The sequence below is a fragment of the Gracilinanus agilis genome, chromosome 2, assembly GCF_016433145.1.
Source record: "Gracilinanus agilis isolate LMUSP501 chromosome 2, AgileGrace, whole genome shotgun sequence".
Lineage (NCBI taxonomy): Eukaryota > Metazoa > Chordata > Mammalia > Didelphimorphia > Didelphidae > Gracilinanus > Gracilinanus agilis.
In genome coordinates, this window is record NC_058131.1 from 545,242,994 (window position 1) to 545,257,177 (window position 14,184).

Genomic DNA, 14,184 nt, shown 5'->3' on the forward strand with positions numbered 1-14,184 from the left:
GGGTGGCAAAGCCAATATGGCTTTTTTTTTTTCTAGAACTTTGGCTTTTTTTCTTCTAGATGTTTCACGTGTGCATTTTTGTACATATATACATACATATACACATATGCACATATATATAATGTCTTGATATGTAGGTAAGTGAATAGATAGGATATTTCAAACCTCACTCTTTTGTCTTATTTGATAGACTTTCTTCATATGCTGATGAAAGACTCTTTACAGAATGCTAAATAGCTACTCGCTGGGTTGGTTCTTAGGCAAAAGTATAAAATAGAAGTTAGTTTTCATAATTTCCTCCCTGTCCATTTTTCACCACTATTTTCCTTAAGATTACCCTGTCCCCATGTCAGTCTGGCCTGTCCTTAGCAGTATGCCAAACTTTTAAATCATCCCTACCTCTAATCAAAACATACCTGTGCCCCCCTTTTTGAGGATGCTTAGCAAATGTACTTATCTGTGCTAATTCAATCAAGAGCACTAAAGACATATTAAATTGTCTTGCAATTTAATGGGGTTGTCCCAAAGAATAGCTCTAATGGTGTTAGTAGCCATCAGGCTGCCTAGTATTGGAGATTTATTTGAGCTGGAACGAGTTTTGGCTGACCTATACATGGCAGTGTGCTTTGCCTGTGTGCCGGTACATCCCTGTTCTTAAGAGTACATGAGATTATTGGACCAAAGATCAAGAACTAGAAGAGACCTCAGAGACCATATTTGTTTCCTCTGGTGCTTTTATTATGTTTGCTGAATAAAATTAAAATAAGGTATTGGACTCTGCTCTGCCAGGGATTATAATCACAAATTGGTCATAATTTCAAAGAATTATCCTTAATGATGATGTGGTTAAGACTCTTTATATTGCCCAAATATCACCAATTATATAATAAAAACAGAATCAGCTGGCATTTTCCTCAGCTCTTATGTGTGAAAAAAATATAAGCCAGATTTTCATTTTTCATTACTATGCTCATAACATTTTTAGTCTAGTTAGTTTATGTGGCTATTTGGGGGATTAGGAAAAGACACACGGGCATCTCTACTCATTTATTGGGAATGTATATGGACACCTGTTAAAAGTGAGGTTTTTTTTTTGTTTTATTTATGATGGAATTTGAAAGATGAATGCCAAATCTAGTAACAAAAGGCAAATGGAAATTTCCTTAAAAAATATACTTCCTAAAGACGTGTCTAAATATGTTTTCAATATGTACTTGTTTTTAATCCTTGAAATTGAATTCTACAGGTGAAGTGTATGATGACCTGGGTCGGAAGACAGAAATAAATGAGGTATAGAGGTGATCAAGTATTTTTATTCATTATATTTTTGGTTTCATGGGGGATAAACTCCTGCCTTTAAATCTAAACCTATCCACGCATTGTGGAGAATATTGCCAAGTAAAGACAAATGCTTAATAAGTGACTTTTCCATCTCAGAATTGTTCTTTACTATATTTGCTTTTCTGCAAACATGAAAACATTAGAGCATGACAGTTTTGTGATAGAGATGAAAGAAGGAGCAGTTTAGTGAATTGGTCTTTGTTGTGACTTGTCTTGTCCAGCTCTATTCTTTGAAAAGAAACCTTCACATTTCAACATGGGTTAATTATGATTGCTGTCTCTTGTAATCTTTGCAAAGTTCCACTTCACTCAATAAACACACACTTCTTCCATTAGTGTTACTTCCATCATTATCTCTTTTTCTATTTCTTTGGTCTTTTCACAATAAGTAATTTATACTCCTTTTCTTTTTATATTCCAAATATTTTAATTGGCAGGAAAGAAGAGTCAAGAACAAAAGTGGAGATAGTATTAATAGAAGTACTTTGTAAATTAGTACCAAAATTTGCCCTCATGATTTTTTAATTAGATTGATTTCTACCACAGAGGCAGAAAATTAATGAAATCAGCTTCCCACCCCCCCCACCCATGATTTGATATGTATAAAGGAGATTCCCAGTGAAGTCCCTATTTTGCAATATAACTACATTACATTGCCTAGGACAGTAAGAGCCTAAGTGACATGCCCAGGGTCACACAGCCAGTATGTATCAGTCAGAATTTGAATTCTGGACTGCTGGAATTTAAGGCCCCTCTCTATCCACTATGGCATGCATAATTCTTTAGATTCATATTAATCGTGTCTTTTTTTGTTGTTGTTATTATTTGCATGTAGGAAACTGCTCTTCTGGGCCTTTTCTAGGATTTTTTTTTCTCATCAAAAAGCATCAAGCTTATTCTGTAACTTAGAATGATTACATATGACCCTACAGACTAAGGAAATAGAAGAAACACCAATTATACTGTAGATTCCTCTGGCTCAGGCTAAAGATAGGAGAATCTCTAACAGATTCTCAGTGGTTAGTCATGTACCTCTGATGGAGTCACTAAAGATCCAATCTAATTGTTTTACTAAACAGTGTGATTCTTGGGCATGTCCCTTATGGATCTACTTCTTTTGAACATGTAAAAAGATGGTTCCCCTGTATCCCTTCTTGCAAGACAGAGCTGACAAGACCTACCCTATTTAATTCTGGATGTTTTAAGGATAAAATGCAATAAGAGATGAAACCTTATTAAAAAAAATATAAAGTACATCAGTCAATAAGCATTTTATTAAACACATCTGCTATGTGCCAGACACTGTGCTAAGCCCTGAGGATAAGGAAAAGCAAGAGAATAATCTCTACCCTCCAAGGATCACAAGCAACAACTTTATTTACAAATGTTAGTTAGGCTATAGGAACAGGGATAATACCTTGGAGTTGGATTTTGGGATCAAGGGATTTTCAACCAGAGCTCTGTAAGTCTCCAAGAATTCTCCCATGATAGGAAGAGCCAAACAGGAGCTTTTTCAATTTGGGGAGGGATCCTTCAAGAAGACCTGCATTGTTTTGGTCCATGGGTCTGAAATGAGAGAATCAGTAAATATTAATATCATTTTAGATTTTTGATAGCAAAGAATCATATAAAGTGATTGGAATAGCTACACCAGAAAAAGTAATTCCAGATTCATTGGCTGTTGAGGATGGGGAAATAATTCTCTCTTTCTTTTTCCTACAGAAAACAAAGCCTGTTGATTTTTCTTTCAACCCTCAAGCAGATAGCAAATTTCAGTTCTATGATCATAGCCTAATTGAATCCATTAAACTTGGAGACCCCAAAGTACATGAATTCTTTAGGCTACTTGCACTCTGTCACACAGTGATGCCTGAAGAGAAGAATGAAGGTGAGTGATCCGAATTTATACTCCTAGAAACTCTTTTCCCTTAGAAGTGATTTTTTTTTTCTGAAGGGAATAGAGATTTAGGATTTTACCAATTAAAAGAATACCTATGCAGAAATGGCTTTACTTATTACATTCCTTACATATTTGTTCTTGGATTCAGGAATAATAATTGCATCATGTATGTATACAATGTGTCCCAAAACTCTTTGTGCAGAATTAAGCTTTAATGACAATCAGAAAATCAGATTTGGGGGCAGCTGGGTGGCTCAGTGGATTGAGAGTCAGGAGGTCCTAGGTTCAAATCTGGCCTCAGACACTTCCTAGCTGTGTGACTCTGGGCAAATCACTTGACCCCCATTGCCTAGCCCTTACCACTCTTCTGCCTTGGAGCCAATACCCAGTATTGACTCCAAGATGGAAGATAAGGGTTTAAAAAAATAAGATTTATAAATCCTATAAATTCTAAAAAAAATGAAAAGTTAATTATTTACAAATTTAAGATATAAGTATCTTACTTATTAAAATTCAGCTTAACCACAGCATTGTGCTTTATAACTAGTCTGTTTCTGACTTTTAAACTCCTGTTATGGAGGTAGAAAAACACCAGGATTTGAGAATTGATTGGGTATATGGGATGAAAGGAAGCATCAAAGGTGGGATTTGAATCTAGGACCCCTGATGCTAGGGTCAGCACTATTTTCACTGTTATCACATTCCCTCTTGTGAATACTAGAGGCAAATAGAGATGGTGTTACTCCACTGTCTCAACTGTTCTCTGATCCAAGTCATATTAAAGCAAGATTCCTAACTAAGGCTAGTGGTAGTAATGAAGATGGATGGAGGCCGGGACTGAAGAGATATGGACAACTGGACATTTTGTATTCTTGCCTTTTCAGAACTAATAGTATATAGCATAAAGAGTGCTGGATTTGGAGTCAGCATTTGGATTTGGAGATCTATATTCACATCTAGACATTTATGGTTAATATTTGTGTAACTATAGGCGAGTTTCTTTACCTATTTGTCAAAATATGGGTACCTGAATTCCTGCAGATGCAGCCCCCAAGAGATCTTTTGATTTTCTTCTTGGATCTTAGCTATTCCATATCTATAGGTTCTTCCCAAGGTAAATCACTTTTAGTTACACTTGACAAATGACACAAATATGGTACTGATTCCAAAGCCAGGCAGATCAAAAACAGAGAAAGAAAATTACAGACCAATCTCCTTAATGAATATAGATGCAAAAATCTTAAATAGAATACTAGCAAAAAGACTCCAGCGAGTGATCAAGAGGGTTATTCATCATGATCAGGTGCGATTTATACCAGGAATGCAAGGATGGTTCAACATTAGGAAAACCATCCACATAATTGACCATATCAACAAGCAAACCAACAAAAACCACATGATTATCTCAATAGATGCTGAAAAAGCCTTTGACAAAATACAACACCTATTCCTACTGAAAACACTAGAAAGTATAGGAATAGAAGGTTCTTTCCTAAAAATAATAAACAGTATATATCTTAAACCATCAACAAGCATCATATGCAATGGGGATAAATTAGAAGTCTTTCTAGAATATAACTACAAAACACTTTCCAAAAAAGTAAAACTAGATCTAAACAAATGTAACAATTCTTGATTGTTATGACTTTGCTATTGTATATCAAAATATCTGCTTGTTCCCAAAGTATTTCTGTAGATTGGTTACCTATTCATTATATGCTTTAAGAATGTTTATTAATTGTCTTTCTCCTTTTCTGGTGAGAAAATGTTAATTTTTCTAGTGTATGGCTTCTGTTAGAAAACTTTCAATGCTTTACTTCATAATTCCCAAAGTTTATTGTATAGGGGATCTCCTAAATGAGTTTTTCCCGTTCAATTTTGATGTCAGGATGCCAGTAAATCTCTTAACAAATTCAACCACAGTTTTCTCCTTGGTATTTTTATGTTTAATGTACTTTGCTTAGAATAGGTCAACTATCACATAGCCTTTCACCTTACACATAGTAGAGTGCTTAATAAATGTTTGTGGGATGTAGCTAAGATCAAAGACAGGGCAGGAAATCATTAACCATTTTAGAAAGTGGAGCAACCAAAACCCTTTATTTCTGGAACCATGTTTAGGTCTTATTTCTCTCCTGATTTATGCTGAGCACACAAACTATTCAAATCAATTTGAGATTGAATATGCCTGACACATCTCTTCAGTACCCTCTGCCTCTGTGAAAGACCCATTCACTGGAGAGAAAGGGGCTCAGCAAGGTCTTCTCCCTATTTCCTAACAGTTAAACTGCTTTTGAATTTCATCATGCCCCTGTGCTAGATACAACCAACCGCTCCTCCACCCCCAAACTCTTTCATTTTCCTTTTGTGCATTGTCTTCTACTATTAGATTGTAAGCTTCTTAAGGGCAGGAATTATCTTCTTTTTTTTTAAACTTATATTTGTATCCCCAGTGCTTAGCGTAGTACCTGACACATAGTAGGCACTTAATAAATGTTTACTGAATGACTAATTGAAATCATTAGATTGTGAGGGTTCAGAATATCTCTTTTATTTATGGTATTCTTGGACTGTTGTAATAATTATATATTATACTCTGTATGTGTTTTTAATATAGTGATTTCAAAAGGTTATAAAGTAGATTTTATTCCTGTTGTTGACTTATCATATCCTAAAGGATTAATGTAGAAAGTAAATGTCTGAGGTTCATCTCCCTTTTATTTGTGGTGTTCCCAGGCTTCATAATAATGATAAGATATACCATGTTATAGTTTTCTTAATGTAGTAATATCAAAAGACTTTAAAATAGATTTTAACTTATCAAATCCTAAAGGACTACGGTTGACCTGTTACCATCTTGCTAAATTTTTACTATTGAAATTGAATTGATCAATTGAAATTGGATCAAATTAAAAAGGATCTGACCTGTCTTCTTTATTTGGGTGACTTGGAGGAATCTTGATACCATTGGTTCGGATATCTCTTTCATTAACACAGATCATAAGCTCTCCAAATCTTTTCATGCTCCCTACTTCTTGCTTATGTTTGTCAGTATTACTCCATAGACGATCTACTTTTTAGCATACTAGAGAATTTCTTGTCCAGAGACTCACCTATAGAGTAGCGTTGGAATCAGCTCTCTGTAGCAATTTCCTCAATATACATAATCCAGGTAAACTGACTTGATTGTTATCAATGCAATAATTAAATTAATAAATTCTCAAATAATAATTATAGATTACTAAAATCTGAGAAAATCTAAGAATTATGCAAACCAAACCAAAAAATAGTCTACTAAAATCTAAGAATCATGCAAACCAAGACCTTTGTAATTAATTTTTGAAGTGAGCTAATTATATTAAGCATCGGGATGAACTAAAAAAAAACAAACAAAAAAACAGATTTCTGTTCCAGCCTCATAATGCTGATTATGTGACCTTGAACATATAACTTAAATTTCTCTGATTGTGTTGTATTTTTACAATTTAAAATAGAGGTGATAAGGACTTCAATTGAAGATGGACCCAAATGGAACTGAAAAGAGAATAATCATACCTGCCCTTTTTCAGCTCATAAACAGTATCATCTATTTGAAAAGAACTTTATGCTCTTTGGAAGAAAACCACCCTGTAGTTACAAAGCTTTAAGATCTTGCTTGTATTATTTTGGTTTTAATAGAGAATGTATGACTGCCAAATTTGTAAATGACATAAAGGGGGGAGAGATATGACAGATTAGTGTGAGGCAACTAGGGTAATGGATGGAACACTAGGCAGGGTGTTAAGAAGATCTGAATTTGAATCCTGCCTCAGACACTTATTAACTGTGTGATTCTAGGCATTTAATCTCTGAATGCCTCAGTTTCCTTCATTATAAAATAAGGATAATAAAAACACTTGTCTCTCAGACTTATTATGAGGATCAAATGAAGTAATATATAATGAGTTTGGCAAACCTTGAAATGCCATGTAAGTGTCAGCTTTTATTATGTTGAATATTGAGATCTAAATAGTTGAGATCTAAAAAGATATCAAAATATTAGAACAAAAGACAGATTACAAAGTGAGTGAAATCGAATAAGCATAAATGTGAAGTTCTATAATTGGTTGAATTATTGCTTTCTTTGCAAATACAAGATGGAGAAGTATAGCTAAATAGTTGTTTCTGAGAAAAAATATCTAAGGAATTTAATGCACTTCATACTTACCATAAGGCACCAATATGGTTGGTCATCCAAAGAAAGTAAAGTTATATTAGAATTCTCCACAAAGTTCTAATCCCATAATTTATTAACCTGGGTTCCTGAAGTCTCTCCCTGAAGAGTGCAAACTCCAGAAAATTCTACTATGCTGAAAAGGCTTTGACTATGGCCCTGGCAATACACTATGTCTGTTTTCTGAGGACCAAGCTCTCTATTTACAGTCACATTATCAATAGACTGGCAACCTGGTGAAGTTTTTTTCATTACAGCAACCCATTAAATAAAAAAAAAAAAAAACTAAACATAAGCATAAACAAACATTAAACAAAAAAAATTAAAATGGCTTTAGTCTTCCACGGACACTTTCTGCTTTTGCAAAACTAGTGGTAGAATTGCAGGAAGGGTGCTGCCACAGTTTTTAGACCATGAATAAACTTTAATTTGACTATTGCTTCTCTAAATATGAGATCTTTACCCAAAGAGTGGGCATATTCCTGGAGGACTTGAATTAAACAAAGCTAGAAGAAAGAAGAAAGTTACAGTTAAATGGAAGGATGTTAGAACTCCTTGGAGAGCCAAAGAAGAGCATTAGTGGTATAAGTTTTTCAATTTATTCAAAGGCATCAAGATAGAATATTTCATGACATTTGTTTTATGGACATCACACATTCCAGTAAATGGTAAATATTTGCAAAAAAGACCATCATGACAGTAATTGCGGTTTATATATCAATATTAGGTTCTGCAGGAAAAAATGATAGAAAAATTCACTTAATAACTTGATCAGACTTGCTAGATTAAATGATTATCCACTCTGAAAATTGGTGAGTTAAATACAGAGGTTAAAAAAGGCAAAGATGAAGAAAAATATTCAGGAAAATCTGGCTAAGGAAAAAGAAGCAAGAGAGGCCAAAAAACGCTAAGTTATATTGAAGCCTTATACCTCTGTCCTTTGAATGATTCTTTTGAGGAAAGAATTTGTAAGTGTTAGACATGACTAACACCAAATAACACATGTTCATGGTAAGAAAGATACAGAGACATCTTATAAATTATACAAACCATGACCTTTGTAGTTAATTTTTAAAATGAGCTAATTATACTGAGTATAAGAATGAACTAAAAAACAGAATGAAATAGTTTTTTTAGAGAAAAGAAAAACTTGTTTTTGATGGAGAAATTATCCCTGAGTCATTTATCTGTTAAGATCAGAATTATTAAAAAGCAAGAAGAGAGAATAATGAGAAAAAGATTTAGAATATAATTGAAACAACTTGGCCTTGAACTATTAAAAATTATAAATAAAAATGGAAAATGGATAATGAAAATGATATCAACACCAACTAGAATAATTTTGTCTAAAATTGTAACCAATGTTAATTAATTACTTCACCAAAGAGACCAAAAGAACCCAGAAAGTATCTTAGTCAACATCTTACTTGCCAATCAGAGAGAAATTATTGCCCAAGAAAACAATGTTAAAATATAAACTCATTTATAAAATCTTATGAAGAAAGATAATGAATTGCATCATGTCAGAAAGAAGAAAGAATTAACAGAGGGTAAAACTAAACTGCCTTTAATTTAGGAAAATAGCCAACAAAGGATAGGCATTGTAAAAACATTCAAGGATGAAAGTGGAAAGGAAAAACAAACAAAACAAAAATGGAAAGGATTTAGAAAATTCATTATAATTAACAGTCTCCTTCATCAAAGAAAATGGAACTCCCCTTGGACTATAACATCATAGGCTTAAAGTGTTTATAGAGGGGCTTATAAAAATGGCATTAAAGAGAACACAGAAAACTGGCCATGTTGGACCAAGTGAATAGTATGTCACTAAGCATTAAGCATCTACTATGAGTGAGGCACAATGTTAAGCTCTAGAGATACAAAGAGAAGTAAAAACAATGCTTTCCCTTGAAGTACTCACAATCATATGTGGGAGATGATATACCGACAACTCTGTACAAGCAAGCTATATGCAGGAGAAATAGGAACTAATCAACAAAGGGAAGGTACTAGAATTAGGGGGAATTGGGAAATATTCCCTATAGGAGGTAGGATTTTAGCTGGGACTTTAAGGAAGCTGGGGAACCCAAGAGGCAGAAAGAAGGAGGGAGAGAATTCTAGGCAGGGGAAACAATCAGAGAAAATGCTGAGTCCACAGATGAAGTGTTTTGTTCATGGAACAGCCAGGACGCAGGTGCAACTGGGTCAAAGTGTATGTGGTAGGATGGGGGTGGTATAAGGTATAAGAAGACTGGAAAAATAGGGAGGATCCAAGTTTTGAAAGCCTTTGAACACCCAACAGAGGATTTTTGTATTTGATCTTAGAGATGATAATAGGGAGCCAATGGAGTTTATTGATTAGGGAGCAGTGTGACATGGTTGGACCTTTAAGAAAATCATCTTTGTAACTGTTTGGAGAATCAGTGGGGTGGGAAAATTCTCAAGGTAGGCAAATTCAACAGTAGGCTATTGCAATAGTCCAGGCTTGAAGTGATGAGTGTCTATACCAAAATAATAGCAGTGTCAAAAAAAGAAGGGGGTGTATTTGAGAGTTGGTAATAAAGGTGAAGCTGACAGTCCTTAGCAACAAATTGGCTAAGAAAGATGAGTGATAATATGGTGCTAAGAATGATGCCTAGGTTGTGAGCCTGGATGACCAGGAAGATAGTGGTGACCTCAACAGTAAGAAAGTTTGGAAGGAAGAAGGTCAGGAAAATAGAATTAGTTTAATATAGAGAGGACAACTATGTTAAAGATGACAGTCATAAGAGCATTGAGGAATCAATATCCAAGGTACTTGAAAGAAGGGAAGATACCAAAGGCACAGGAAAAAACCTACTTCTCAACATTATTAATACTAAAAAAAAGGTAAACAAGACAACATCAGGAACTACTGACCTATATGCTAACTCTACTGTCTATACAAAATCTTTAGTAGAATCAACTATATGCATATTGAGGGTATTTTTGTTGAGGGCATTAGTAGGGAATAAAAGGCTTTCACAAATTATATTCGATAACACTGTATTTTTTCCACTTCATAATTGGTTGAACTTTATAGAGAAAATAAGATCCACTGTGCCCATTATTTGTTGATTGCAAGAAAATATTTTATTTGGTCAAACAGAGAGCTGCCTTTCTAGGCTCTTATAACAAGATGTCTCTGAAGCATACATCAAAATCATTCAAGATTCCTTTGAAGATATAACAGAAATAACATTATTCAATAACTCCCTAATCACAAACATTAGACAAAGCATAAAACAGGGAGATGTATGCTCTCCAAAGGTGTTTGCCATTCGAATCGGGGAGATCCAGCAAAGAGTCCAGGTCAAAGAGGGATTCCCTGTTGATGGTGAGATCCTCCAGATGCTCTTATTTGAAAATAACTTTGTGTTGATTTCATCAAGCTCCAGGGCATTACTGAACCTCTTAGAGGAGATCTGTAATCACTCAAAAGATTTTGGCACACAGTAAAGACCAAGTGGATGAAGAATGTCTTTTGCCCAGATTATGACATGCATTTGGACTGGATACCCTAAAGAGGTTATCCATCAGTATGTGTATATGGAACAGGCAGTACAGATGGACAGTGATTTGGGACCTGATTTGAACAGTAGGAGGAGAACAAGCCTCCTGGAAATTGCAATTCTCCTTTATTAACCAACTAACTCCAAGATTCCCAGGAAAACAAAGGCCCAAAGTTTTTTATGGTTCATCATTCCACTGGTAGCAATAGAGAGATGTCTGATAGGTGAGAGCAGGCAGAAACATGTAACCAATGAGGAACTCCAAAGAATAAGAGGAGTAAAAGATAACATTAAGGAATTGTATAATAGGAAGACAACTGGTTTAGCCATGTGGCAGGAGTGAGGGATGATAGATGGACAGTTGACCAGATTGCTCTACTGGTGGTGGGAGGATATAGTCAAATAGGATGGATGGTCAGTGATAATTTGTGAGCTGCCCGTCAGTGAAGGGAACTTCCAGATTTATGAGATGTTAACACTTTTTGAGTATTTGCCTAAACAAGGCTATAATTAGGGGAGTGTCTTTAATTTAGGGGGGTAAACTGTGCTCTATTGGTCAATGATCAATTTAGTTCAAGAAACTCCTAAATTTAGTTCAAGGGGCTCCTCCTGCCCTAGGGATGGACTGAACAAGACTGAATGGCAAAACCTTACTCTAACTTTTCCCAGGCCCTACTGTACTACTTTATGCAGATCATTTTCTGATCTTTTTATCACTCACAAATGTTCCATTTCCATGGTCCTCAATTCTGAAATTTCTTTATCTGATAATGATCTTTTATCATAACATCTTTTCATCTGCCTTCTCATTCCTAGCCCTGCTTTTCATCTTTATCAGAACTGCCTTCTACCTCTCAGTTCTTTAATAATACTGTCAGTTAACATAGAGAAATAAGTCAAATGTATAAAAGTATATGTCATTGATAAATTGTCAATTGGTAATTGATAAATGGTCAAAGAATATGAACAAGCAGCAGTTTTCAGATGAAGAAATCAAAGCCATATATAGTCATATTAAAAACAATGCTCTAAACCACTCTTGATTAGAAAAATGCAAATTAAACAACTCTGAGGTACCACCTCACAGCTATCAATTTGACCAATATGACAAAAATGAAAATTATAAATGTTGGAGATTTTATGGAAAAATTGGGACACTGATATGTTGTTTGTGGAATTGTGATTTGATCCAGCCATTCTAGAAAGCAATATGGAACTATGTCCAAAGGACTCTAAAACTGTACATACCCTTTGATTCAGCAATACTACTCCTAGGTCTGTATCCCGAAGAGATACATAAAAGGGGGAGAGGCCCTATTTGTACAACAATATTTACTGAAACTCTTTTTGTAGCAACAAAGAATTCAAATTAAGGAATTGTTAATCAATTGGGGAGTGGGTGAAGAAGTTGTGGCATATAATTGTGGGTGGAATACTACTGTGCTATTAGAAATGATGAGCAGGATGATTTTGGAAAAATCTAGAAAGATTTACATGGGCTGAGGCAAAGGGAAGTGAGCAGAACCAGAAGAACATTGTACACAGGCAATGAGAGTTTGGTGACTTGCCCAGGGGCATTCAGCTAAGAAGTATCTGAAGAGATTTGAACCCAGTACCCCTCATCTTCAGGCCTGGATCTCTTACTACTAAGCCATCTAACTCACCCTCCTCCATTAAAAAAAAACGTTTCTTTAATCTGATCATCTACAAGACCTAAGTTGTCTTCCCTTCTATAGATAAACTCTGAGAAAAAAATCTGCAATAGGTGCCTCCACTTCCTTTTTTCTCAATCTCTTCTTCACTTTCTATAATCTATATACATCAGACCTCATCATTCAACTAAACTGCTCTCAGCAAAATTACCAATGACCTTTAATTCTCAAATCTAATGTTCTTTTTCCAAATCTTCATCCTTCATGACTTCTCTGTAGGTTTTGATACTGTCTGTCACCTTCCTTTCCTTGATACTCTCTTCTATCAAGGGTTTCATGATACTGCTTTTTATTGACTCTCATCCTATTTATCTGACCACTCCTTTTGGTCTGCTTTGCTGAATCACCATCTAGGTCATTTTGACTAGCCATGGATGTTCCCCTACATTCTGTCCTGAGCCCTATTCTCTTCTCCCTTGGTCCTATCTTACTTAATTTTGTCATCTTCCCTGTATCTAGTTATCATCTCTATAAAGGCTATTCTCAGATCTACTTATCCAGGAAGAATCTCAAAGAGTATTAATTTTTTTTGCTGCAAAGGTAATTTTAGAGTGTTTTAATATTTCTTAGATTACAATTCGACAATTCTAGTTTTGAGAGTAGAATAAGAAAATGGCTGAGCCTTTAAGCAATGTCTTAATGGATGAAATAAATTGCTGAGGTCTTCTTCCTCAAAAACTCCATTACATGGGTTCCTGGTTAAGATGGCGGCAGAGTAAGAAGCAGCTCTTAACCTCTCCTGACTGAAACACACAAAACTCCTCAAGGGGACATAAAAACAAGTTCAGATGAACGGAGGAACCCCACAACAGGGCACAGCGTGGAAGGTACGTGGAATCGAGGCATTTCCATGCTATAAAGGGGTGAAACAGCTCTCACTAAATCGCAGGGTGAGCAACCACCCCACCCCCAACCCCTCCACACACAACACCTATAGCGCCGAAGCCAGCTAAAAAGAAATAGAGCAAGTTTGGGGCACCCATCGAGTCATTGGCAGCTCCAGGGGCCTGTTCCCGAGAGAAGCAAGATTTAAGACCCCAAAAAGCTAACAAACGCACACAAAATTTGAGCGCGGGAGCAGGACGCCGAGAGCGAACGCAGGACGCAGAGCGCGGGCTCAGAGTGCAGGCACGGGAGGAGGCGTGGGTGGAGGCAGACACAGCCACGAGCTAAAGCTCTGAAACACTGAGTGGGGAACCAGTGCAGACGGGTATACGATTGTGGAAGCAGCGCCCTGAGACTTGTAAAGAAACCTCCAGCAGACGATCAAGCAAGGGGGTCCACCAGGGGGCTTGACCGCGGACAGACCCTGAGCGCGAGGATAAACCTGAGAAGCTGCTGGGCTAACAATGGCTACCCAGTCTCAGGAAGTTCAGAAGAGAAAGATTAACAACAAGAAAAAGAAGTCTTTAACACTTGACAACTTTTACACAGAGAAAATCCAGACAACCGAGCAAACAGAGGAGGAGAACAAACAAGCATCCGGAC

General features: G+C 35.9%; 1 protein-coding gene across 1 annotated transcript in view; it reads left to right on the forward strand.

Moving 5' to 3' along the window:
• Positions 1-14,184, forward strand: part of ATP8B4 (ATPase phospholipid transporting 8B4 (putative)) — a 215,222-nt gene that overhangs the window by 120,686 nt on the left and 80,352 nt on the right. Inside the window, exons 12-13 of the mRNA XM_044660050.1 lie at positions 1,247-1,290; positions 3,064-3,229. Of these exons, the coding sequence (XP_044515985.1) occupies positions 1,247-1,290; positions 3,064-3,229 (210 nt within the window). The remainder of the gene's footprint in view (positions 1-1,246; positions 1,291-3,063; positions 3,230-14,184) is intronic.